At 35.1% G+C, this 27,716-nt stretch overlaps 1 protein-coding gene across 4 annotated transcripts; it reads left to right on the top strand.

Annotated features, from left to right (window-relative positions):
- Window positions 1-13: 13 nt before the first annotated feature.
- On the top strand, window positions 14-27,251 carry LOC115991795 (transcription factor IIIB 60 kDa subunit-like). 4 transcript variants are annotated; one of them, XM_031115721.1, is made up of 20 exons: window positions 15-281; window positions 367-469; window positions 559-640; window positions 5,023-5,098; window positions 7,872-7,957; window positions 8,068-8,144; window positions 8,894-8,956; window positions 9,087-9,199; window positions 12,053-12,132; window positions 12,243-12,329; window positions 17,190-17,270; window positions 19,479-19,628; window positions 19,725-19,868; window positions 20,225-20,363; window positions 20,463-20,581; window positions 24,890-24,970; window positions 25,087-25,215; window positions 25,909-25,989; window positions 26,465-26,518; window positions 26,655-27,251. In XM_031115721.1, exons 2-20 carry the CDS (start codon window positions 402-404, stop codon window positions 26,898-26,900), a joined length of 1,956 nt encoding a protein of 651 aa, XP_030971581.1. In that variant the 5' UTR covers window positions 15-281; window positions 367-401; the 3' UTR covers window positions 26,901-27,251. The 4 variants fall into 4 exon arrangements, with proteins under 4 accessions (XP_030971582.1, XP_030971581.1, XP_030971579.1 ...); XM_031115719.1 differs by having other exon boundaries at window positions 20,460-20,581; window positions 26,655-27,145; XM_031115720.1 differs by having other exon boundaries at window positions 15-284; window positions 365-469; window positions 20,460-20,581; window positions 26,655-27,145.
- The last annotated feature ends 465 nt before the right edge of the window (window positions 27,252-27,716 follow it).

Genomic DNA, 27,716 nt, shown 5'->3' with positions numbered 1-27,716 from the left:
ACGTATCCGGTGCTAAAACCTCAAATAAGCGCAAAAAAAACCAAATATTGTTGGCTCTCTCTCTCTCTTCGATCTTTGCCCCTTTCTCTCTGCTATCTCTCACTCGCGTCGCGGTGTTCACCGTGGCCGGCGTTCGTGGTGGGTTTCGGCGTTCGTGAACTTTGAATAACCTGAACAACAAGACCTCTGCTCTAAAACCCCAAGCTAAGCTAAGCTAAGCTATTTTCTCTTTCTAACGTGGCACTGCTCTGTAATTCTTCAACCTTTCGAGGCCAATTAAGGTATGCTTCCCCAATCATTTTACCCCTCAAAATTAATTCTTTCTTACGATAATTTTTTTTAATATATTTTGTTATTGTGAAATAGATTGGCTTCGAATTCGAATTCGAATTCAATAAAGTATGGCTCTATTCTTGAGTTGTGCTAACGGTAACCATCGGCCTACTTCGTCTTATGCCAATGGCTTGGTGTAAGTACCTTGTAGATTTTTACTCTTTTCAAAAATTATGTGCAAAACTGTTATGCTTTATATATTAATTAATTTATTTTAACCAATAGGTGTTGTGACATTTGTGGGAAAGTTCTCCATGAAGATTTGTACACTGACGAACCTTCGTTTGTTAAGGGTGCGGGAGGAGAGGTATGTAATCAATGTCACTGCTTTTTTTATATTAGTGTTGTATCTGTATGAAATGAGAAACTGTAATAGTGATTGTAAAGATTTGACATTTGATTGCTTATTGATAAAACAGTCAATAAAATTAGCTTCGGAGATTCAATACAGACTTATTGAACTTGGGAAAACTTTATTTATGTTTTTACTGGCCATGATTTTGATAATGGATGTGTTTGTATAAACTGTTAGAAAAGGAGTTTTGGTTGCAAAACAGAGTTTTGGGTTTTAAAATGCTCTCTTAATCTCCCAAAATGCCTAACCAAATGGACCCAATACACACATTAATGCGTACCTTAGACCATGTCTTGTTCGTATGATACAAAACAATCTGAAATGATAAGTCTGCTGCATTGGCCGATGGCTACTTTGAAACTTTTTTTTGGCGCTTGTATGTTAGTGAATGGGATTGCTACAGAATTGTTGGTCAGTAGGGTGTAAAGTGCGCTATCTGAGAGAGAATATTGAAGCTATATTGTTAGGTTGGTTTGATTTATCATCCTGGGCTCCTTATTGATTGAGAAAAAACTCCATTTTGTTGAGGTTGATGCTTGTTTCTTTGGTAGAAATTCCCGTATGTATTGGTTTCAGTTATATGGTAGGAACACACTGTTGTGTACTTGAGTACTAATTGGCACATGTTGGTGTTGCTGCAAAGTGATTATTAGGACATTGGCTCAAGCACTATTTCTCCTGCCTACTTTGGGTAATTGGGTTTGGAGCAAGTGCATCAATTATGTGTTTTTCAGGGAAGCTTATTTGACAGATTTGGCTTGATTGTTACTTATCAAAAAAAAAAAAAAAAGATTTGACTTGATTGTTTCACCAAATTATATGCTCCAACGAATGATCTAAACCGCCAATGAGCTTTAGCTCATGGGTTCAAGATCCATTGGGTGCATATGTAACTTATCAATAAAAAAGAATGAAATAGGCTAGTAAGAGTTTGTTATTGCAGCTTACATACTTAAAATGACTGTCTTTTTATGGTGGTATGAGGTTACTCAGAGCTTGATGCTCTATTACTTAACAATTTGCCTTCATTTGATGCGTGTGAGTTTTTATTCTTGGGGAAAAAGAAAGTTTATATTGGAAGTATACAAAGCTAAAGCGAAGCAAAATATAAGAAAAGAGAATTAAAAGAAGATCCAAGCCTTAACGTTAATGGCAAAGACGCAAAGAGTATAGATCAAATTAGGTTGATTAAATAAATATTCAGACCTGGGATATCTGTTTTGAATAAGAATATTGATGTGGCTTGTCTTGAAAATGCTTCTCATGTATAAGTATTTTAGGGCAAACACCTATTTTAGTTCTTGAAAATTATAAGAGTTTCATTTTGGCTCTTTAAGTCTATAAGATGTAATCAATCTCTTGAATAGTTCAAAGGGTTGTATTTAGGTTCTTTCATCCATCAAATGTGATGGAAAGGGTTGAAAAGATAATTTTGACTATGGATTACCCAACAATTGGCTTTAGTGGGTGAGGTCAGTTGCCTATAGGTTTTACTAGTTGGAGATGTGTCCACGGGGATCTTCTTTAGAAAGATTCCATACGTAATAAAAAAAGGGTTGTATTTGTAGTTATGTACCCCATAGATTTTTATTAAGATTTTTTTTTTGACTATGTGTTGTATTTTTTGAAATGGCCTTGTAATGGGTTGGAGAGATTCCTTTAGATTGATTTGGAGGAAAACTTTGTACAAAATTCTTTTGATGTAGGCAGATTTTAGATTCAGTCCTCATAGCTAATGAGTGCTTGTATAGCAGATTGAAGAGCTGTGTCCCAAGTGTGATATGCAAGCTGGATATAGAAAAAGCATGTGAATTGGATTCTCTATTTTGTCTTTTGGGCGGAATGGTTTTTGAGGAGAGATGGAGGAGAGGCTCGTGTCACTACTATTTGCTTTTCAGTATTGGTGAATGGATCTCCTGTTGGGTTTTTGGGCAGCTCATGGGGTTTGAGATAAGGTGACCCTTTGTCACCTCTTTTGTTTCTTTTGGTCATGGAGGTATTGAGCTGGATTTTGAAGAAAATTGAGGAAAGTGGTTTACTATGTGGTTTTCATGTGGGATGCAATACTTTAGTAGGAGTGAGTATTTCACATATTCTTTTTGTTGATGGCACTTTTATTTTGTGATGCTTCTAGGGAGCAATTACTTTACATTAGGTTGGCATTGAGATGCTTTGAAGCAGTTACTGGTTTGATTAATGTGGGGAAAAGTGAAAAATTGTTTCTATTGGGGAGGTGAGTGGTCTACCAATGAAATATTTGGGTATGCCTTTGGGTGCTCCGTTTAAGGCAACTTCTATTTGGAATCCCATTATAGAGAAGATGGAGAGGAAACTTCCGGGTTGGAAGTGACTCTACTTATCAAAGGGAAGTAGACTCACTTTTTTGAATCTGTCAAGCCATTCAACATACTATTTATCTTTATTCACCATCCCTAAATCAATGGCTGATAGGTTGGAAAAAATTCAAAGAAATTTCTTTTGAGGTGCTTTAGAGGAGGAGTTTAAATACTCCTTGGTGGCTACGGACAAGGTTTGTTCACCCGTTGTGGTGGGTGGATTGGGGCTTAGGAGAGTTGTTCATTTTAATCAAGCATTGTTAGGGAAATGGTTATGGAGTTTTGGGAATTAATACATCTCATTTATGGAAGAGTTATTGCCACCAAGTATGGGGAGGATTGCGGGGGGTGGAGTATTAAAGCTAGTAGGAGGGTGCATGGGTGTGGGTTATGGAGTTGTATAAGAGTAGGATGAGATAGATTCTCCCAACATATGGCATTTGTAGTTGGAGAAGGTAATCTTATTCTCTTTTGGCTTATTGGTGGGCTGGGGATATTGCCCTTAAGCTTTTGTACCCTGATCTTTTTGCGTGTTTGGGTGATAAGGAAGCTTTTATCTTTGATGTTATGGTTCACCAGGTGGATTGGGTTTTTAGGAGTTGAAATTTGAGATTACATAGAGATTTTCATGATTGGAAACTAGAGGCAGTCTTCTCTTTTCTTGAGCACATTTATTCTCGATTTCCAAGGGGTGAGGGGATTGACAGGATGCATTGGTGCCTTAAAGGTAGTGGCCAGTTTGATAGCCTTTTTATCAGGTGATTCGGGCTGCTACTAAGTCTCCATTTCCATGGAAGGGTATTTGGTTCGTTAAGGTTCCTAAAAGGGTTCTGTTCTTTATGTGGATAGCGGCTTTAGGTCGGATCCTTACTTTGGATAATCTTATGAGAAAGGTTGCCTTTGGTGAATTGGTGTTGTATGTGTCGAAGTAATGGGAAGTCAGTTTATCATGTTTTACTGCATTGTGATGTTGCCCATGCTCTGTGGGGGATGTGTTTTTGATATTTGGGATTAATTGGGTTATGCTGGGGATTGCTGCGACTTTATTATTTTGTTGGAGGAACTGGTTTGGGAAGCATGGCTCTGTAATATGGAATATGGTACTGGGTTGTTTAATGTGGATTGTGCGGAAGGAGTGGAATGGTCACCTATTTGAGGACAATGTAATTTCGTTGGACCAATTAAAATCGGTGTTTCAACACACTCTTTGGGCATGGTGTTGGGATTTTTCTGATTGTTCATTTGTTTTTGAGTTCCTTGCTTCACTTAGACCTGCCTTATAATATTTTTGTATTTTCTTTTGTTCCTTTGTGATCATCATCGTGAAAAATTTTATTTTTTTTCTCTGATTAATTGCACTACTTACCTATAAAAAAACATGTTATTTTTGAAATTTTTTTCAAATATTTATATGTTAGTAAACAGCCATTTGTAATAAAAAATTAGATTAGTGTGTGTGAGAATTTTGTATTCTAATTCTCCTAGGCATGATCATAAACTGTGAATGCGTTACCCTATAATTGATTTTGGAGGGTGGGGTTAGTTGCTTGTAGGTTTACTGGCTAGAGGCAAGTCCAAAGGGCTTTTCTTTTAAAAGGTTCCCTATGTTACCAGAAAAAAAAATATTTTGTGCTCTGATGTCGTTGCTTTGTTTTTCTAATGCTTGTGATGAATTGAAATGTACATGCTTAGATTTTTCTTCTTAGACATTGTTAGTTTATTTTTAAGTGTATAGATAATACTTAGTCAAAATATATATTTAGGTCAATGTCACCATCTTTCCTTTTAATATATATTTATTTTAATCTTTAGGCCTGAGTAAACTATCTTTTGTAATGAAATTTAGACCAATGTTTATGGGATTTATAACTCTGATAGTTTGCAACTTTGCATTATTTTTCAAATGCTTCAAATAAATTGTAGTGTACATTGTGCTTTATTTTGCATTTTATGGCCACATGTTTTGATTTTTTAATGGTGGAACTCTTTTATCTGCAGAGCAAATTGTCAGGTAGCGTGGTAAGATCCATTCAAAGTGGCTATTCAGAATCATTTAGGAGGACTTTAGATAAAGGTATGTAATTGTGCTTTGTAACTGTTTACTTTTATGTATTACTAAGTTAGGTTGTCCTATTAGGAGTTTAAATTTCAATATTCAATGTGTTAATGTTGTTCATAAAGAAAAATCATTTTAGTAAAGCTTAAAATGGTTTTATTTGTTTATTTGATAAGTAACTTTGAAATGGTTTGTAAATATTGTTTGATAATTAAAACTATTTTATTGAAAAATAGGAACTATCTCATCTAGTCCGGTGGATAAGATAGCCTAAAGAATTACAAAAGAAAAAAAGAGAGAATCAATGAAATCTACAAGAGAATGGATATCATTAGGTCCCTTAGGTTGCAAAATATGGGACTATTTAAACAATGTTTTCATGAAAGACCATTTTGTCAATAGGCTTAGCTGAACTATTGAGTCATACAAATCTTCAAATGTACGATGATTTCTCATTCGCCATAGTGTCCACACCAAGCATAATGGGGCTAAATAACAAAAAAAGTGTTTGCCAAACCAATTCTTCCATCCAAATAAAGATTAACGGCATTTTGACACTATCCTCTTTTTGGCATTACCAAGTAGATGTTGTTTTCAGGGCAACATATTTTATCAATCGGATGCCATCACGTGTCTTGATTTTCAAAACTCCTATAGAATTATTGTCTCCTCCCTTGTCTTCAGAATTATTTCCTCTCACTCTTTGTGTGCGCTATATATGTTTCACATTCATCATCTCAAAGGTGGTTTGTTGGATCCTCGTGCTCTTAAGTATATATTTCTTGGCTATTTGGCCACAAAGGATAGTGTCACCATTGTCATTCTTGTAAGTACTTCGAGTCCGGTGCTTACATTTCTAGTTTGAACACTCCTCTTCAAGGGCAGGACATTAGTGAAGAAGAGCCCCATTTTGGTGTTCATGTGTTGCATATGATTACCCCTTCACCCTTCCACTGTTAATTATGTTGATCCGATGAGGCACGAAGAACCTCCCCCCCCCCCCCCCCCCCCAACAACCTCTTGTGGTGGAACAACATTAACAGTCTCAAGTGGTGATAGAGCTCTCCTTCTCACTAAGGATGTCACCTTGAAGTATTTCAAACACAGAATCTAAAGACCAATCTGCTGTCTACATGTCAGCTTACTTGGGGGTCTAGGTATTTTTAGACCTCTAGCTATATTCATACTCTTAGCCCTGAGAAGAATGATGATTAGATGCTCTTATTTCCCTTCACATGATCCATGGTAGAAATATGCCATGAGTGGTCTATCCTTCTCTTCTCTTGTAGAGTTCTTAGATTTATGTACTTATTGTTGATTGCTAACCTTCCTTAGTACACACGGCCTGTGTACGCGGAGGTCAGCCTGGATCCTTTTCATAGTTTTTTTAATAAAGTTCCTAATTACCTATATAAAGAAAAAGCTATGATTGAAGAAACAACAACTTTGAATAATTTTTTTTTTAGGAATTAGTTCTCTTGCCTAAATGGAAAAAAGACAGCTGGCTGCAAGTGGGTTTTCATAGTTAAGCATAAGGCAGATGGCTCCATAGAGAGGTACTAGGCCAGATTGGTTGCAGAGGGATTCACTTAGACCTATGGGATTGACTATCAAGGGACTTGCCTCAATAGAGAACATGAATTTCATACGAGTAATCCCATCCCTAGCAATTAGTTTGAATTGGATTGTGAATTAGCTTGAGGTAAAAAAATGCTTTTCTTCATGGTAATTTAGAAGAAGAGGTTTATATGGATGTTCTTTCAGGTTTCAGGAATTCCTTTACACAAGGGAAGGTATAGAGAATAAAATTTTTTTTGTATGTTTTGAAGCAATATCTTAGAGCAAGGTTGAACAATTTTCTCGAGCTATGCAGGGACATGGATACAGATAGGCTCAGAGTGACCAAATTGGATTTATGAAGTACTCATCCTATTGTAAGTAGGCCTAAGCTGCCTTAATGGGTGGGGTCCATCTTGCTAGGTTTCTTTCTTTTTAAAACTGGGGGGTAGAATGGAGACATGATTGGAACTCATGACCATCATTTTGAAACCATGATAAATTACCACTTGTCCTGTTGTCCAGAATGTTTATGTTGACAAGAAATGGTGAATTTTAATCACTTAACTATTATTCTAACTATTTTAACTGTAACGTTTTAAAATTTAAGGTTTATTTGAAACCACCCAGATGTAAAAAAATTTAGGCAGTTGTTGAGAGAGAGAGAGAGAGAGAGAGAGAGAGAGAGAGAGAGAGAGAGAGAGAGAGAGCCACCGGTTAGTACAGCAGAACCCAGTGGTGCAGGGGCAGTAGTTACTGTGTCACAACACAGCGGGTTGTATCTGAAAGCACTCAGGCTTTCACTCATGAAGCTACTTGTCAATTTAATAATGTACCTTGATTGAATCTGACACAGATTAGACTGTGGCTTAACATCGATTAAATTAAAGTTTTAGGGACCAAATAGAAACTACCCCCATAGTTGGATGGTTTGCCTTATTGTTTATTTTTTTGCAAAAACAATTGCCAATGTTCAAGTAACAAATCTTCTTGGCCCCACAAGTTTCAAACTTTGGAAGTTTTACACGAATCCAGTAAAATGAATGAGGCAAAGAAAAATACAAGTCTGTCCTACCATATTCTTCACAAGATAATCAAGCCCTGATAATCTCATATACCATTTTCATGTTTTAGAAGTCATGCATACATAAAGATGGAATTAGATATAATAATTTCATTTCTAGTCCGGAATAGTAATTTCACTTCTAATCAGAAATAGTTATTTTTTTCATAGGGAGAGATATGATAGAAAGTATCGTTACAACATTTAATATAAGTGGTGGTGACTCTATAGTTAATCCAGCCTGTGCATTTTATCAGGTATGGTGTTTTTATTATTATTTTATTATATTTTTTTCTTTATTTTTCCTATGGTGTCCTCATCAGTTGAATACTATTTTCAAACATCTGATTTAGGTATGACTTTGCAGATAGCTGTTGAACGGAATTTTACTAGGGGGCGTAAAACAGATCAAGTTGCAGCTGCTTGCCTTTATATTGCATGTCGGTAAGCAAATTTATATAGGATTCCTTAAAACTTGAAATTACAGTTATAGTTGGAAGACCTTATACTCTTTATTTTGTTGTACGTTTTATTGGTCATCTTGTACTTGTTTGACAACCTATGAAGCACAAACACTTCATTTGGGGTGTTGTACCAGTTTTGTACCCTTTTCGGACACAGGACACGCCTAGGACACTTTTGTATGCGTGTGTCCCAGTTTTGTTTTTATTTTTATTTTAAAAAAAAAAAATTGTATTTGTGGGACACAGGAACAAGAGGAAATGAATACACTTTCACAAAACAAAGAGAATATTCATGCTCTAATAGTAACAGTGCATTTGAACATTAATTAATATTCTTATTTTTGGTTTGTATTCTAATTTCTAAACATCCTTTAATAGTCACAAATTCACTTTATTACCCATTATTGCTCTTAAATCGATGTATATTTAACATTATATAAAAAATAAATGCTTAAGAGCCGAGTGGCTGACCTAATGTTCCAAAATTGACATTGCTACCATTTAGTCATTTACTCGACTTGAGAAATAGTTTTGTACTTGGGAATACTAATGAATCAAACAGTAATGCTTTTAAATTTACTTATGGATTGTTTCATATTTCTTTTAATTTCATTTTGTGGCCTTGGATGGCATGTTAATGTGCAGGTACCTGTGATAATATCTTCTGTTAATTGTTAGGCATTTATTAATGGGACTCAATAATTGAAATTAGCTTTTTATGTTTTGCAGTGTAGCTAAAGACCCAAAACCATTTCTTCTTATCGATTTTTCCGAGTATTTGTCCATAAATGTGTAAGAGAGAACCTACTTCAATATCAAATTTTAATTCTTTTATGTGCAACCTATATTAACATTAAACAGTATGATACACTGCCACTTTTTTTCTTGTACTATTGACATCTTCTTTTCTAAAATAATGCAGTTATGTGCTAGGTGCTGTATTTTTGCAGCTGTGCCAACTTCTAAGCCTTGGAGAGCATCCTACCATTATAAAACCTGTTGATCCTTCCCTTTATATTTCTAGATTTACAGAAAGTAAGGACCTAATGTTCATTGTTTATAATTATATTGCAAGAATTTGTTTTTGATAAGTCATTACAAGAATTTGTATTGCTGTCTTTGCTTTGTTTATTTATTCATTTGGCTGTGTTCTTTGAGTTAGAATTCACTGCTTTGTTTAGTTATTCTTTTGGCTGTGTTCTTTGAGTTAGAATTCACAAGTGTGTATTGCCTGCGTCCATTTCGCTTGCATTGCATATTTAAAGGCTTAGTAGACTGAGCATGATTATAGGGAATATGATAAAAGTAGAGGATCCATAGGCCCTGTTTGGGAATGTTTTCTAAAAATTGTTCTCAGAAAATCTTGTTTTTAAAGGATAGGAACCATTTTTTTTATTGGTTTTGTATGGGGTAGAAACTGAATAACCCTCTCGGGTTGGGCCCTTAACCAAAACAACTAATTTGTAGAGATGGGCTTAAAAGCTAACTTTAAAATAGTGAAAAGAAAATCAAAGTAAAAAGACTTAAAGGCTGGGAGATGTGAGAAATGAACAATGCTCTTCTTTTATAAACTCTCCTTGGTCTGTTTGAGGAAGACTAATACACAAGGATAACCATAGTACAATATAAAATTCAAGTGTTTACAATAATTTCTCTCTCTAGACTTAATCTTTTTCAGATCCCCTCACATAATGGGTCTTTTCCTATTTATAGGTTGGTTGCTTCCATCTTAGCTGTCCACTTATAGGGCGGATGATTCTTCAGGTGGGACTCTTGTCCCATCTTCCCCCTCCCCTCCTTTTGAGGCTGAGATGTGAAGGTAATAGGCTGTTGGAGCACTGTTCAGGAGAGTCATTCAGCCACAAATGTGGCATGGCTAGTTTGTGCAGTGCATTTTATGTGGAGGAGATAGTTGCTTTATCAAGAAGCTTCCTCCAACCTTCATGTGGGTGAACCATTGTTCCTCTGCCAGATAATATCCTAGGTGTAGCCTACTAGTCTTCACTCTTCAATTGTCTGTCTATGCTTTCAAGGTTGCCCTTCTCCTTGGCCCGGGTTCTTGATTCAACCTTCCTTGGGTGGGTCTTCTCGAAATACTAGAGGGTGGTCTGTTTTTGGACAAGTCCTCTCTAGGCTGAATCCTTTAGCTTTGGGCCAAAATGCTTGGTTTGAGCCCATTTCTCTTTCATTAATACACAATTGGGCCCTATTTGGTTTCAATCTAGGCCCAATCCTCTTTGATCTAACCTCCATCCCCGCAGGTTTTCTGTTTTCAAATGAAAAATATATCTGGGAAGTGATTAATAAAAACAATTTTTAGAAAAAAAATTCAAAAATTTGTTTTTATGTACCCACCTGTCCCCCTCCTGTGACTCACCCCATAGACCCTTCCTCATCCGCCCATCCCAGTGACCAACCCTACAAATCTCCCCCCCACCTCTGGAAAGCCAACCCCACCTCCCATCAACCCCTGCAAAACCTACCCTCCATCCCTATGAATCCCTACTGCAGTTGGCATCAGACAATGTGAGAGAGAGAGAGAGAGAGAGAGAGAACAAAACCATCCTTTTACTGTGCACTCAAGTGAATTGTTCACTAGTGTGGAAAATATTTGTTCTTGGGATCAAGTTTCTGAAAATATCTTTTAGATGTTTTCCAAAAATTGTTTTAAGAATATGCCAAAAATGTTTTTGTTCAGCGAGCCAGTTTTCTGTTTTTGGAAACAAATTTCCAAACAGATGTATGAATTCTCTGCCTAGTAAAAAAATGGATTTCATATAATTGATACTTCAATCTTTTATTTAATTATTTTATGTTTGAAAATCTGCATGTTTAACCTTCTGGGTTGATGCAACTTTGTTTTCTTCTATTTTTTTTAAAGAGCAAACTCGATTATTGAATTTTAGAATTATGAACGTTGAATATACCAAGAGTGTAGAAATGATGAAAGAAGAGTACACAGCTCCATTTGTTACCCTTGAATTTAAAAGAAAGAAACATACACAACAAATACATCTGACATGAATGAATAGTAGCAAATGCAAAAAAAAAAAAAAAAGATACTTAATTAGAGGAGTCATGCCATATGGTATTGCACATCATCGTTCCTAAGAGTGGTGCTACGTTCAATGTAGTACAACAAATTCTAGTTCATTTGAGAACAGTGAGGAACCGGCAATTTTGTTGAAAGTGCTGTGGCCATGATATTTATTTCATTCTACTACATTTGTCCCAAATTTTGTGTCATGTTTAGAAAATCCAACTCTTTAAGGGAACATCATTTAATGCATTGTCTGTTACTCAAAAAGATATAAGTTTCCAAAACTACCCTCATTAATTTAAATTCTAGAGAAGAATGGCATTGACTTTTTAAATAAAGTAATGGTTAAGATATTTATTGATATTTCAAAGAGGACTACATTTTGGGACATCCCAAAATGGAATAGAGGACCAATAATTTGGGTCGGAGGGAGTACTTGATTAAAAAAAAAAGGAAAAAAGAGATGGGTCTTTCCTCTCCATAAACAGGGAGAGGAGGGTGGGATCATGGGTCCTTTCATGGGTTTGTGAGTTGTATTTGTGAATCAAAATAAACAAAGTATATATTTCTCTCTCTCTCTCTCTCTATAAGGATAAAAAAGAGAGATAGGGTGCTTTTAAATATAAATATATAATTGTTCTGACGGAATTATACGAATATCAGTTGGCTGCCAGAATTCTCTAATACTCGTGTGATAAATTAAAAAAAAAAAAAAAAAAAATTCTGTTGATGAGTCACTTGCGGAAAGATGGAAACAGAAATTGGAGGATATTGAGAAATGGACATTATAAAGAATGGTTGGAGTTGATGAAGCTATTAACTGATGTAGCATGTTTTTTTCCTTGTAGAATTATTAAAGCAAAGAAATATGAAGGTGTCTCAAACTGCATTATACCTTATTGCCAGAATGAAAAGAGACTGGATGCAGGTAATATATATATATATATATATATATATATATTAATTACCGGGAAACTTACTTTATCTTTATATCATTTACTTCAACAATAAAAAAAAAAAACTTTATATCATTTACAGACTGGCAGAAAACCTAGTGGGCTCTGTGGTGCAGCATTATATATCTCTGCTCTTTCACATGGGTACAGCTTTTCGAAGACTGACATTGTGAGTCCAACTTACCTACTCCTACTTCTGTAATTTGCTCTCTTGTGTGCAAATTGATGCATTGTTAGTTAGAGATCTAGTTTTGCTTGCATAAGTGTATTGTAATCAAATTTTAATTAGAGTTTTATTCTTTTGTAACTGACATTTATACAAAAGAGAGGTGATAACATAAGATCAATTTGGGTGTAATGGGACTTGGGTTTATAAGCGTGTGGTAGCCTCCATGGATCCGTCATGGAAATAAAATGCTTAGGGTTAATTCATTTGTTAACCATAGTACACATGTATCATTTATAGTATTAATGATAAAATACAAAATGGCTAAAGTTCCCTCACTACTAATACGATATTACTTGTAACACTTTCCTTCAAGTTGGAACATATAAATCATATAGTCTTGGCTTGTTACATAATTTTTATTTTTTTGATAAGTAATAAAGATTTATTGATATAAAAAAAAAGAGAAACCCAAGTACACAGGGTGTATTCAGGGGTGTATATATCAAATACTAAAATTACATGAATCAAGTAAATCCAAACTTGAAGAAAAAGGTTGGTTTCTCCACATTGAGAACCAGTCCAATAAGGTTCTGAAAATAGAAACTTGAGATCAGGCATAGAAAGCTCGTTGTTTTCAAAACACCTACTATTTCTTTCCTTCCAAATACACCACACCAAACAATGAGGAACAACAATCCATATATCTCCATTACGATGGCGACCAAATCGACCTTGCCAGCAAGCAAGAAGCTCAACATAGACATTGGTATAACCCAACAAACTCCAAATAAACCAAAAACCATATCCCACAACTCCAAAACAACCCAACAATGAAGGAATAGATGGTCAACAGTTTCACTATTACACTTGCACATATAACACCAATCCAAAATGCATACCTTTCTTTTCCTTAGATGTTCAATTGTCAATTGTCAACAATTTCACTATTACACTTGCACATATAACACCAATCCAAATGGCATACCTTTCTTTTCCTTAGATTGTCAATTTGGGATGTATGTTTTATTAGAGATTTTAATGATTGGGAGATGGATGAAGGGCTGCATTTTCTTCGTATATTGGGAGCCAATACTCCTCCTATGGATGTTGGAGATCGGATGAGATGGAAATTGAAGCCTAATGGGGTTTTTGATATCCGGTCATATTATAACAAATTAAGGGATTCTCCCTCAATTTTCTTTCCTTGGAAAGCTATTTGGAGAGCAAAGGCCCCTAGGCAAGTTTCTTTTTTTGTTTGGTGTGTAGTTTGGAATAAGATCCTAATAGGTGATAACTTGAGATTAAGGAGATTAAATTTTGTGGATTGGTGCATTATGTGTCGCCATTGACTTTTGAGGATTTGGATAGTTCCAGTGATCAGATGCTTGCTTCTTTTAGTGGAACTCTTTTTGTGGAACTCTTTTTGATTGGTTTCGGGCGTGGGGACTCACATCTAGTGATTCCCTCCCTTCTTTTCTTTGCTTCCTTTCTCTTTTGTAATTTTTCTGTTGTTTGGGTTTCTTTTATGTTTTTCTCTATTTTCCTCTTCTTGTATTTTCTAGGTTTGCTCTATGTTCTTCATGCATAGAGTAGCCTTTTGTATATATATCATTCTTACTTATAAAAAAAAAAAAAATTTCCCCAAGGCAGCAGTCCATACAAAGAAAGCCACTCTAGAAGGAATCTTCTGCTTTCAAATGCTATTCCAAGGGAAAAACTGCTCACTACGGCCAACTAGAAGATGGTAGTACGCACTAACCATAAACCCCTTACTCTTACAAGGTAGCCAACATCTCTTATCTTCCCCAATCCCGGCTTGTTACATAATAAATCTAAACCAGCCTTGCACAGTGGTCATGTGAACATATCAGTAGCTTGGATCCCTATAGAGACATGCAAAGTAGCAACTACACTTTTTCACACTTGCTTGAACAAGATGACAATCCAACTCTATATGTTTGCTTCACTCATGGAACGCTATGTTGGAAGGGGAAGTAGATTCTCTTGCCTAGATAAGGATGCCCTATGATGCTTACTTAACTGACAAGCATTAGATAGCAAGGTCTCAATTTGATGAGGATGGTGTACTAATGACTTCAAAGTTTTAAGAGAATGATGATCAAGATGATATTGATAGTGAAAGGGAGAATCCAATGAATCAACAGTTTGATTTTCACCCCCTGACAATGAAAACATTTGTGAGTGGGTCCCTCTCATCTACCTTGGCCTCCCTGGTGATCAAAGCCTCTATTACCTTGACCTCCAGTCTTTGTTTTAAGTGTTAACATGACTTGTAGCTGTGGCAATCAAAGCAGACCAATCAGAAGAATAAGTAATGATATCTGTGCTAGACAGTGTTGGTAAAAGTGTCAAGTGCACTTAAGTGCACAAGCCTCTTGGAGCCTAGGCGCAAAGCTCTAGTGCACGCCTGACTACAGTGAAGTGCTCATTTTTCAAATATAATAATATTATGATTTCTAATAAAATTTACATAACATATAATAAATTAAAGTTAATAAACTCAAAATAGTAATTTATTTTGCTTATTAGCTAAAGTAGATATTGCAATTGTACAATTTGTAAGTTCAAATTTTATAGAATTTATTTCAATTTCTTAAAATTTTTATATAGTAAAATTGAAAAAAATTGTTAATGGACAACTATATGATAATAATCTTGCTTATTTTTTATTTTATTTTATTTTAAATGGGTTATGGAGAGATTTGCTGTTGCAAGTGTTTTGGTGCTTGATAATTTTTGAATTTTTATTCTAAATTTATTAGTTATTTTTTAACTAACCATGATTAAATTTTTGTAAAGAGATTCTTATAAAAATTTAGAATATTTCATTACTAATATAAACAAAATAGAGAAGAGTGTTAATTTCTTCAAACCTCAAGAGAGGAAAGTGTTTTTTTTCCCTTTAGGTTTGGGGTGGAGTGTCATTCACCCAAACCTCAAGGGAGGGGAGTGTAATTACCCCACAATACAATATTGCTCATAACAATTACTACAACTGCTACTGCTACTACTTGAGTTGAATTAAGTTGATCAGAGGTTTTATAAGAGTGTTTTTTTTTCTTTTTTTTTTTGATAGGTAAGAAAAAAGTATATTAAAAAAACTGCTAGATGCAAATTAGCACCGGCATATCAAAAGTACAAAAAAGATGGAAAAGCAAAAACATAAAAAGGCATTAATTACAAAGAAGAAGAGAGCTAAGGAATAGAGGAAGAGAGTCACTAGATGTGAGTCCCTAAGCCCTAGCCCTAGCCCAATCAAAAAGGGAACTAGAAAAGAGAGCAAGCAGTTGGTCCTCGGATCTATCTAAATCCTCAAACACCCGTCGATTGCGTTCCCTCCAAATACACCACATCAAACACAACGAAACTAAGTTCTAAATGTAAGATGAATGCTTCCCCAACCAATTCCACCAACTAAATAGAAAATCTGATACAGTACGTGAGGGGACCCATGAAATCCCAAAAATCCTAAAGACAAAGCACCATAACCGATAAGCCTTTTCACAATGTAACAACAAATGATCTACTGTCTCACCACAGCAGCAACACATAATGCACCAGTTAACGAAGTTAAAGCCCCTAAGCTGCAAGTTATCTCCCGTGAGGATCCTATCCCATGCGGCTGCCAAACAAAGAAAGAGATGTCGGGGTGCCTTAACCTTCCAAATACCTTTCCATGGAAAACCAACAGAAGAAGAGTCATGAAACTTATGATAATATGAGCAGATAGTAAAATCCCTGTTTTTTGTCAATGGAAGAAAGAGTTTGTTTCTTTTGTGACTGATAGTTTTACTTGATGTTTTATATTTAAAAGAGAACAGAGAACAAAAGACCAAATTGGGTGCAATGGGACTTAGGTTTATACTGGTGAAGTAGCCATCAGTATTGTTACTAAATTTTCTGTTAGCAAGTAAGCCAAATGCTAAACCATGTAAACTGTTTGTCAGCACTATAAGTGATCTTTCTGCATAATTCAAATCCAAGTGTTTAGATTTTTGGGTTTCTTTTCTGTAAGTCCACCCATCTTTGATTTGTATGATGCTATTCCTAGCAAGAATTTCCATGATATATGCTTAGGACATCCATTGTTGTCCAAACTTCTTTTCCACTATGTTTAAAAATTTTCTTTTATAGGTATTTTAGGAAATTTGACTAGAATATGATTTTATTTCACATTCTTATCATGTTTTACTAAATTGTGAAATACAGATTCAAGGTTGTATTCGTATGTTATCACTAAACAAATAAATAAGAATTGTTTACTATCTCTACATCTTGTATTCCCGGCAATGCTCATTCTTATGCCTATGTAATCATCTTTCTGGTGTACCAAATGTGCCTAACAATTTGTAATGTATGTGATAATAACATCACTAAGGTACACTTTTAACCATGTCATATGTCTAGATTTTTGTGATAACCATTTCACTATCTATGTTATATTGTAAATTCTTAAACATTGTTAAGCTACATTCTTCTTGTACTTCTAATATTTTTAGAAGCATTATTTTTAACGATTTTATTTCATTAGAATGTTATTTTTAGCTTAACTGAATGGCTAGAGGTGAGTCCAAAGGGCTCTTCTTTAGAAAGGTTCCATACATTATCAAAAAAAAAACTATCTTGATTTTCTGGAAGTTATGTGCAATTTGTTATTAGTTAACATTGAAAAACTTGATTATAATGAATAATGAATTACTTCATTCTTAAAAGTCTTTTCCACTTATCTTTAATTAGATATTGCCCACTTCTATATGGCATTAAATAATCTATGTCAACAATTTTCTTGATGTGTGAACCACTTTTCATACAATGTCTGATGGATTCTCTTTTCACTAGGTAAAAATTGTACATATTTGTGAAATGACGTTGACAAAACGATTGATTGAATTTGAGAATACAGATTCGGGGAGCTTGACGGTATGTTCCATTTCTATTAGGATGTGATGCATGCACACTTTGTTAAACTCATGATTAAAATGTGTCTGTTACTTCTGTAGTTGTTATACTTTTGCAGTTGTTACTTTTGACATGTGCTATGAGATGTAATGATATGATTGGGTGGATAATTAGGTCTTGATTCAAAATCCATTGGCTGGTGTAATACTTATCAATTAAAAGAAATTATCATAATACTGACTATTTGTTGATGTATATAATTGCATAAACTTCTCAGTTTATATTTAATATGTTCAACTATGAATCTAATTTGTACCTTACTACCTTTTTTTTTTATTTTTTTTATTATCCTTGTTCATTATCCCTCAAGCTTTGGTAGCTAGACTAGAAAGGATTCAAAGGAATTTCCTTTAGGGGACTTTTGAGGAAGTTTTTAAATATCATTTAGTGGCTTGGAATAAGGTTAGTTTGCCGGTGGAGGTAGGTGGGTTGGGGATTCGGAGGATTGGGTTGTTTAACCAAGCTCTCCTTGGAAAGTGGTTATGGCGCTTCAGGAAGGAAAGTGACAAATTATGGTGTCAGGTTATAGCAACCAAATATGGTATGGCTAATGGAGGCTGGTGCTCTAGAGGTGTAAGAGGGACTTATGGGTGTGGGATGTGGAAGGGTATTAGGGCAGGTGCAGAGAGTTTCTACAGGTAGTGTATGTTGCAGGAGAGGGTCATCGTATTCAAATCTGGCATGATCCTTGGAGCAGGCATGTTCCTCTAAAGGATCTTTCTAGATCTATTTGCATGTTCTCTGTCTAAAGAAGCTTGCATCAGAAGGGAGAAGTAGGAGCTGAAATTTACAATTTCATTTAGTTTTTATGATTGAGAAGTGGAGGGTGTATGTTCTTTTTTTGAGCTTCTTTATTCTAATATGCCGAGGAGTGAGGGGAATGATAACCTGACTTGGAAGTTGACTCGGTATGGTGTGTTATGTGGGCTCTTATTATTATTTGTTGTCTAGTCCTCTTACTGATGTTTTTCCTAGGAAGAGCATTTAGTGTGTAAAGGTGACTAAAATGGTGTTTTTCTTTTTATGGACAGCAGCTTGGGGTGTGATACTTATGATTAATAATATGGTTAAGAAAGGTTGGCCCTTAGTTAATTGGTGTTGCTTGTGTCATTGCAAGGGGGAAACTGTGGACCATCTATTGATCCACTGTGAGTTATCTCATGTTTTATGGAGCGAAGGTTTTTTGGTTTTTGGGATCCAGTGGGTGATGCCAAAGACAGTGGCTTCTCTTCTTTTAGCATGGAGGAATTGGTTTGGGAAATACCTGTCAAATATCTTAAATATGGTTCTAGGATTTGAGCATGTCGTATGTGGTTACTTTGGCAGGAACACATTACCTATATACCTTTGAAGATAATGAGAGACCTCTAGATCTCTTAAAGTTTCTTCTATTTGGGACTTTGTTTTAATGGGCTCGTATATGGGGTTTTACTCAATGTGTCTCCATTTATGATTTTCTACAATTTGCAAGCTTTAGTTCTTGAGTTATATGTATTTGTTTCATTTCAGAGTGTTTATTATTGTGAACACAATGTTCATCTATTTCAATAAAATTCCTATCACCTAAAAAAAAAAATTCATCTATTTCAATAAAATTCCTATCACCTAAAAAAAAAATTCATCTATTTCAATAAAATTCCTATTACTTATTTATAAAAAAAAAGTAGAATGCAATTCGTAAACTTCATTTCCATTTGGTTTTGTTCCACTCATTTGATACATTAAGTAATAATGCTTTGCCAATATATATCCTAAACTTCTGTGTGATATTTATTCTTCACTTTCAAATAAAGTGCTTGTTTGAAGCTATCGATAACTTATTTCAGTTCATGGCTGATACTTTGTGGCTACTTTCTTTAAATAATGTGCTTTTTGTTCTTCCTTTTGTTAGTTAATATCAATGTACTCAACTGCTTAATAAATTCTTTTAACATGGTTAGTAAGTTGTTCATATTCCCTCAAATACTTGATTGGTGTTAATGTTAAATGCATTAACTAGCACACATTTAATTCTTTGTAATGACAATAAATTGATTTAAGATTATATTAAAGCTAGAACAAGAAGTTGGGTCTAACAACATTATTTAGATACAATGTTGTGAAATCAAGAACTTGATTCTCTTATGATATGATGTTGATAGCTTGTCTTGTAAATTTCTTTTTAAATAGATTGAGGAGTTAACCAAGAATGCTGTAGAGCTTAAGGAGAGCGTACCATCAGTTGGTGTGTCCCAAAAGTCGGGGGAAGTGCTTTGTGAACATAAAAATAGTGGGGCACCTCATTTTGCCCATGGACTTTGTAGAACTTGCTATGACGCTGTAACTTCTCTCTCTCTCTCTTTTTCTTTTTTTCATTTGGCTATTTTCTTCAATGTGTTTTACTTCGGTGTTCATGGTTGTTTTTGGTTGCTATAGTTTGTTAAACTTTCCGGGGGACTACATGGTGGGTCAGAACCTCCTGCTTTCCAGCGTGCTGAAAAAGAGAGAATAGCCATGGAATCTACTAATAATGCAGATGAATCAACTGTGCCTCAGCAAGAGAGTGAAAACATTGAACAGGTAACTGAATGTCAGTCCTATTTCAGCATGCCAACTTCCTCTAAAAAAACTTCCTTATTGGTTTGTATTTGTGTTTGTATTTTTCTCTTGACAAGTATTGAAGTTAGGAGGTAATTTTTTATTAGAAAGAAGCAAGGGCATGGATATTTACTGTGATCCCTAGTTTGGTTCAATAATAATAATAAAAAATAAAAAAATAAAAAAACGAAAGTAGAAAAGAAAAGTAAGCAGTATTGGTGTATTTTTATCTGTCGTTTCTTCTAGTGTATTGCTGATTCCCAGGATTTGTCAACTTCTTTGCCTAGTATTCCCATGTATATTTAAGTTTTGTTTCTTTTTTGTCTGGTATTCTTTAGGTTGAGAAAGTCAAGTCCTTCACTGAAAACAGTCAAAAGGCAATTGAGAATGAACAATTGAACCAAAGGGATTTCACTGAAAGCAGCCAAAAGGAAAATGAGAATGAACAATTGAACCAAAGGGAGAATGGAAGTAATTGTAAGTGTTATTTGAAAATATTGTTACAGGAAAGGTTTTATTCCTGTATTTTTATACAATATATCTGCAAGCAATCGTATTAATACTCAATTTCAGCAGCTGCCACTGGAGATCAGATTGAAGTAGATGGTGTTTCTGATAAATTTCAGAAATCTAAGGAAGCGAGTTCCATCACAGATGATGAATCAGATGGTCTTTCTGATATTGATGATGTTGAGGTATGAATATTGCATCAGCCATTTATTTTTGTGCTTTATTATAAGAATATTTTGGTCTCATGGGAGGTGCACATACTTCACAAAAGCTTATCAAATGAGATCTGAATATTAGACAAATATTTTCCTTTTATGTACTTTCAGCAGTTGCCATATGAGGAACCTTTTGGTGGACATACACTTTGGGTAGTATTTTGACAGTTAACAACCTTAGGGGGAGAGAATTTATTGTAGTTTGGCGTTGCATGTGTAAAAATGGTGGTGAGATTGTAGATATCCATCTTTTGCACTGTGGTTTGTTGAAGGAGGTGTGGTGATGCAGCCCATAGCAATTTCAAGGAGGCTGCCTGGGGGGAACAGATAATGAGAGATCCATGCCAGACCTCAAGTTATTTTTCTTTTTTGATAAGTAATAAATATGTATATTCAAAAAACTACCTCATGCATAATGGCATAAGGCATATCAAATATTACAGAAAGAGAAAAGAAAAAACAAAGAGAATACTAATTACAAAAGAGAGAACTAGGAAACATGGGGAGAGAAACACTAGAGGTGAGTCCCCAAGCCCTAGACCAGTCGAAAAGGGAGCCACTAAAAGAAGCAAGCAACTAGTCGTCAGTGCTTTCCATGTCCTCAAACATCCGCCAATTTCGCTCCCTCTAAATACACCACATTAAGCACAACGGAACCAAATTCCAAACGCTAGACAAATGCTTTCCCAACCAATTCCACCAACCAAAAAGAGTATCTGCAATCAATCTTGGTAAGACCCATGAAATCCCAAAAGATCTAAAAACTAAACTCCACAACCGATAAGCCTTTTCACAATGAAGTAGCAAATGATCCACCGTCTCCCCATTACAACGACACGTAATGCTCCAGTCAACAAAATCAAACCCTCTACCCCGCAGATTGTCGTTTGTAAGAATCTTGTCCCATATGGCGGTCCAAACAAAGAAAGAAACACGCCAAGGAGCTTTAACCTTCCAAATACCTTTCCAAGGAAAGATAATAGGCAAGGGAGCTCATAGTTTATTATAAAACGAGCGGATATCAAAATCCCCATTCTTTGTTAATTTCCATCTCATACGGTCTCCATTCTCAGTTGGAGGTAAATTATCAAGTTATTTTTCTTTAGAACCTTATTGGATTGGTTGTCAACTTTGCGAAACCAATCATTTTTTTTCTTTTCTTGATTTACTTGATTTATGTAATTTTTGTTCTTGATTTGTTGACCCCTGTACACTTCCTGTGTACTAGGGCGTCCCTTTTTTTATATCAATAAATTTTATTACTTATTAAAAAGAGAGAACTACCAAAAAAAAAAAAAAAAAATTAAGGGTACTAAATTCTGAGGCTTGGGGTTGCCCAGAGTCAGCAGACTCAGCACCAAGCCATTGAAAGAAAATTACAATAAAAGCTTTGTTACTCAAGTCAAAATGTACCAATACTGAATTCTGAGGTCTTTAAATAGGGTTCCCCAGTTACATCAAGGAAGGAAAGGAAATAACTCAACCAATTTCATTAAATACAAAAATGAAAGGAAATAGATGTAATTTCAAAAAATGAAATATGATCTAATAAATCAATCGGATCTAATTGGCTGTAGGCCTCCATTGTCCATTGACAAAGTTACCAGGTGGACCATATCCTTGTTTCAGTGCCCAAAAACAAGTGTGATCAAGAGTCTATATTTGGTGTCTGCACCTTCTTGTCAGTGTTGTCAATTGTCATTATTTGGGGTGCATTGGAACTGGTCAGATTTTAAATGCTGTACTTCTTTGTCTTATGTGTGGGGGGAAGGAGAGCTGCACTTTTATTATCCTTTTTGACCTGTATATTATAATTTTCTGGAAGTTACTTTTCCACTGATTCTTCAGTAAAGTTTTTAATACTTACAAAAATAATAATACCTCTTCAATACATGCCTTCTATGATATTTTAACTAGCTGTAGGAGAGGAAAATATTTTTTTATTGGTAATTATGTATGCATTTAGAGGGTTTTCAACGAAGAACTTATCCTTTACCTTGTTTTTACAATTGGCATTTAAGATAGAGCTCATTGGTAGTGACGTAATAAATATTTTGTAAGGGTATGTTGAATTTAGAAGGGGAATTTTCAATTCTTAGGAAGTTGTGAAAGTTTAGTTATACATTTGACAAAATTGCCAACAATTACAATTCCAATTAGCATTTTATTTCTCATGAAACATGAGAATTCTAACTCCCATCACTTAGATATGAATTGCCAATTCTGGTATATCTAAATCTTTGTGAGAATTGCTAAATTACAAATAGTACATGTAAATTTGAATTTTCATTGATAATTCTAATAAAATTTTCTCATTACTTATCAAAAATTTGAATTTTCATTGAACAAACATGTGCATTGAGTGAATTCTAGAAAGCAAAAAGGGGTGATAGTTTGGCCAAAAATATGTTTCACCGTTCCAGGTTTTTTTTGTCATTTTAAAATTATGCATAATGTTTTTGTGGAGGGTTGCAGCTGGTTTTTTTACCATTAGCAAGCAGATTGGCTAGAAACTTGATTGGTGAAGGAGAGGTGTGAGGTTTGTGTGGAATGGAAAAAAAAACTCATTTGTTTTTGAGGTTTTAAGAAGTGAGGCCACCTTGGTTTGGTTCAGATTCGGCTTTGAAGTTGGATGGTGTTCAGATCTTCTTGGGATCAATGTTCAGTAATTATGCTCCTGATGATTTGTGGCAGGACCAAATGACTGCAGATCATTCTTCCTTGATTACTGCTGTTACCATTGATGTTCTGTGGAAGCTGAGTAATTCAGTTTTATTTGGAGGAGGTTAGGTTGACCAGAGGTTTTGCTTAGAGTTTACATCATACTTTTACCATGAGTGCCAGGAAGTACCAAAAACCAGAGATGGTGATTCTTAGTCAAGTGATACCAAGTTAAGAATGCAATGCCTTCCTGAACAGTGGCTAAATTTTAATGTGGATGCTGCTTGTGATGAAGGTATTGCTTGTGTAGCAGTTGTAGCAAGGAATAGCACAGGGGAAGGTTTAAAAACTTGGTTGGAGAACACTATATTGTATTCAGCCGCTGCCATGGCCCTGGCAGTGAGATGGGCTCTGGAGTTGGTGCTTAACATGGGCTGCAAGCAGGGTCTAATAGAAGGTGATGCTAAATTAGTGATAGAAAGGATACTTATCAATAAATAAAAAAATGAACAGAAGGGATGTCAATTTGTTCAAGAAAGATGGGTGAGATATGATGCATCTCCTGATGGACTCTTGAGGATTTATGCAAGCTCATCTTGATTCTAATTTTTTGTTGAATGGGGTTGTAGAGATAATAATAGATTGACTTTTTATATTTCTTTCTACCATCCTACTCTTCCTTCTTTCCCTTGGAGAATGGTGTGGCAATTGAAGGTTCCTCCAAGGGTAGCTTTCTTTTCATGGTCTGCTTCCTTAGGTAAGATCCTTACAACAGATAACTTTCGCAAAAGGCGTATTATTGTTCTTGACTGGTGTTATATGTGTAAGAGGTGTGGGGAGTTGGTGGATCATCTTCTTCTTCATTGCCCCGTTGCATTTGAGTCATTGTCTTTGGTGTTTTGTTTGTTTGGAATTCACTGAGTTATGCCACATAAAGGTAATTGAGTTGTTTGAGACATGGCAAGGTAAGTTCAGGCGACATTGCAATATAGACTTGTGGAGACTTGTGCCGCACTGCTTGATGTGGTGTATTTGGAGGCTAGATGTTTTGAGAGATGTGAACGGTCTTTGCTAGAGATTAAGTCTTCTTTCCTACATACTCTCCTTGCTTGGAGTGTGGCTCTGTTGCATTTTTCTTTATTGTTGTAATTTTGGCTCTTGATTTATGCCCCCATAATGCATCCCCAATGTACTCGGGTTGGTTTCTTTATTAATAAAATTTTTTTTTGTTACCTATCCAAAAAAAAAAAAAAAAAAAGTGACTTTTAAAAAAAATAAAATAATAGTGGCCCATTGCTAGGTATATGGAGACTTAGATTCAATATTTCTGGGGTTCTGCAGACTTGGGCTTTTCCAGGAGGGCTTTTGTAAGTGTATAAGCCTGCTTTGTAATTTTCGACACATACAAAAAATCGCATATCATTCTTGGGAATTTTAATTGTTGTGAGTTTGAACTTCCAAGAATTGGCAAATCTCAATATTTGAAATTCTCAACAACTGAATTCATTGGGTTGGTTCAGGTTGCATTCTTATAAAGCTCTATACTATGCATGATAATACTTTATTTTCATTCATTTAATTTTAACTGTGTTTGTTACTTGATTTGTGTGTTGCTAGGTTGATGGCTACCTGAATAATGATGAGGAGACACGTTATAAGACAATTATATGGGAAGAAATGAACAAAGAGTATCTTGAGGTTAAGATTTCATTGCAACTTTGAATTGAGTTTTTGGTGAACAGAAAATATACATATTCTGACAATATTTTGCCCATAAAGGTTTATATAATATACTGCATCGGTATGCTTTTTAGGAACAAGCAGCAGCAGCTGCTGCTAAGATGGAAGCTAGTCAGGTAGACTTAGAGAATTGTTCTGATGAATTACGAGCTGCGCATGAATTTGCTGCAGCAGCTGCAGCAGCTGTGGCCAAGTCAAGAAAGGTGTCATTTACATGCAACTTATTGCACTTTGTTTTTGTTTTATTTTTATTTTAAAATAAATTTTATATTTTATATTTTTAAAGGTAACTTATAAGTTATATCAGTGAAAACCTGGACTTTCAGATGCAAGGAGGACAAGAACCTTTTTGTGGGAAAAATATGGGTGTTGGCTATTTAAATGGCAGAGGGAGTCAAGTAAAATTTGTCTAAAGGATTTCATTAGTTATTTATGTACAAATTTCATGCCTTGTAGTAAAGGTTTCATCTTCCAAAATCCAAATACTATTGCTGGGATCAATTCTTGTTTGTGATATGTTTTTGGCTTTAATTTGTAGCCTATATATTTTTTCGAGTTTAGATAAACCTCTACCTAGTGTTGATCACGCTATCGGGTCCCGGAAAATGTTATATTCCAATACACTCCTAACTCTGCTCTTTAAATGAGAAATAAAAAGACTCAAACTTATGCACTTGTTTTGACTATTGTTAAATTTAGCTTTTTTGCTTGCGCCCCCCCCCCCCCCCCCAACACCAAAAAAAAAAAAAGGCACTGCTTGCAGTTATAAGAGAAAATGTTTTCTTCATTTAGGTTATGATTGTTTTGAAATTATAATTTTGTTTCCCTAGTTATTCTCATTTGAAACATTTATTATCTAGTAATACTTTTATATCTTTGGTTTCATATTAAACTAGGAGCGAAAACGAACACAAGATTCGAATGCCAATCCTGCTCAAACAGCTGCAGAAGCAGCTCATCAAATGCTAATCAAGAAGGTAAGTCATGAAAAGATCAGTCTTGAAGCAAATGAGTATTGACTAAATATTGTAAATAGCTGTGTGTGTGCGTTATTTAATCTCATGGTATGTTGCTATTCAGCTCAACTGAATTAATATGATATTTTTTAAAATTTTAATTAAAAAAAAAATCATTTTCTGTATCATCTTTGTCAATTGTGTTTTCCCATGAGCTTCACTGATGACCACAACTGTGTTTGTGTGTGTGTGTGTAAATCACTCGGTATGTTGGTATTCTGCTCAACTGAATTAATATGGTTTTTTTATTTTTATTTTTTTCTGTATCATCTTTGTCAATTGTATTGTCCTATCAGCTTCCCTGACAACCATATAATCTTTTTGAATCCTTTTTTACCAGTATAAAGTCTATTATTAATTTCATTGCTTTTTTGCTTCTCTCATCCTTGCTACTAATGTGTTATTTTTCCTCTGGTGTTGATTGTGTTGTTAACAGAGACTCAGTTCGAAAATCAACTATGATGTGTTGGAGACACTCTTCACCAACGATGTATGTTTGTTTTCTCTTATTTTAATTGTACAAACTTTAATGTCAAGATTCTGGAAGTGTGTGCATGCGCGTGTAGTTACCAATTAAATACATTAGTCCAACTTATTATAATTTTTTTTATAATTAATCCTGGCAGCCACCATCTGATTCAAATAAAAAAGCCAAAGCATCAAATGATGATGGTGATGGTGATGCCACAGGGCAAAGTGACGGTGAGAAAGAGCATGATGGGGACATCACAGACAACTATGATGAACCGGGACAAGGGTTTGAAGACATGGAGCAGGAAGATGACACGGGAATATATAGCAATGGATTGCACTATGAAAATGGAGAGGATTTTGATGACTATAACTATGATAATGGTAACGATGAATATTGAATCGAAAAGTGATTGTGTTCGAAGATGTAGCTCACGGAATGCTCTTTTGAATTCTTTGAAGCCCTTGGGAAAAAATTATAAAATCAGATTGGAGGCCCACATGGAAAGGAAATCGAAAGAAAAAAGAAATAATATTGTAGAATTTATGAGGGAAAGGCTTCAACTGGATGTAATACGGATACCTAATCTTGTGGAACAATTATTCAAGATACAATTTGAATTTAAAGCTTTCTTTTTTCTTTTTCTTTTTTCCTTTTTTTTCCCCAGTCCGGGGATACAAGTCAATGTATCTGGAGTTGTCTCTTCGGGCTTCAATTTTTTATTTTTTATTAATTTAGATTTTGGAAATAATTTTTGTCAAAAGTCCATCCGTGACTTAAAAAAGAAAAAGAAAAAAAAAATGAATCATTCATGTACACAACACCCTTGACATTAATCAATAGTTTTGAAGTCACGAGGACTAGTCTCTACCCGTCGTGGGTCTTTTTCTACCCTTGCGTGGGTTCTTTCTGCCCTTATGTAGGTCTAACGCTGCCACTGTTCTTGGTTTCTCCCTGCCCTTTGTGGGTTTGCCTGCCACGTGTGAGTCTATGGGGGATTTTGTGATTTTTGTGATGATCTTGGAGAGGTTCGAGATACTCAGGCTGCTCATGGTGATTTTCTTGACTTTCTTTATGATGAGATGAGTCGAATAAACACAAGGATTGAACACATAGCTTGCCATCAGTCTTAACTTGGTGGTGGTGGTGGTGATGATAATGATGATGATGCTTTTAGCTCTTTTGACAATGATGAGATGACTACTCCATTATGATT

The sequence above is a fragment of the Quercus lobata genome, chromosome 5 (assembly GCF_001633185.2).
Source record: "Quercus lobata isolate SW786 chromosome 5, ValleyOak3.0 Primary Assembly, whole genome shotgun sequence".
Taxonomy (NCBI): Eukaryota; Viridiplantae; Streptophyta; class Magnoliopsida; order Fagales; family Fagaceae; genus Quercus; species Quercus lobata.
The sequence above is the reverse complement of the archived record's forward strand: the minus strand, read 5'-3'. Positions and strand labels throughout refer to the sequence as shown.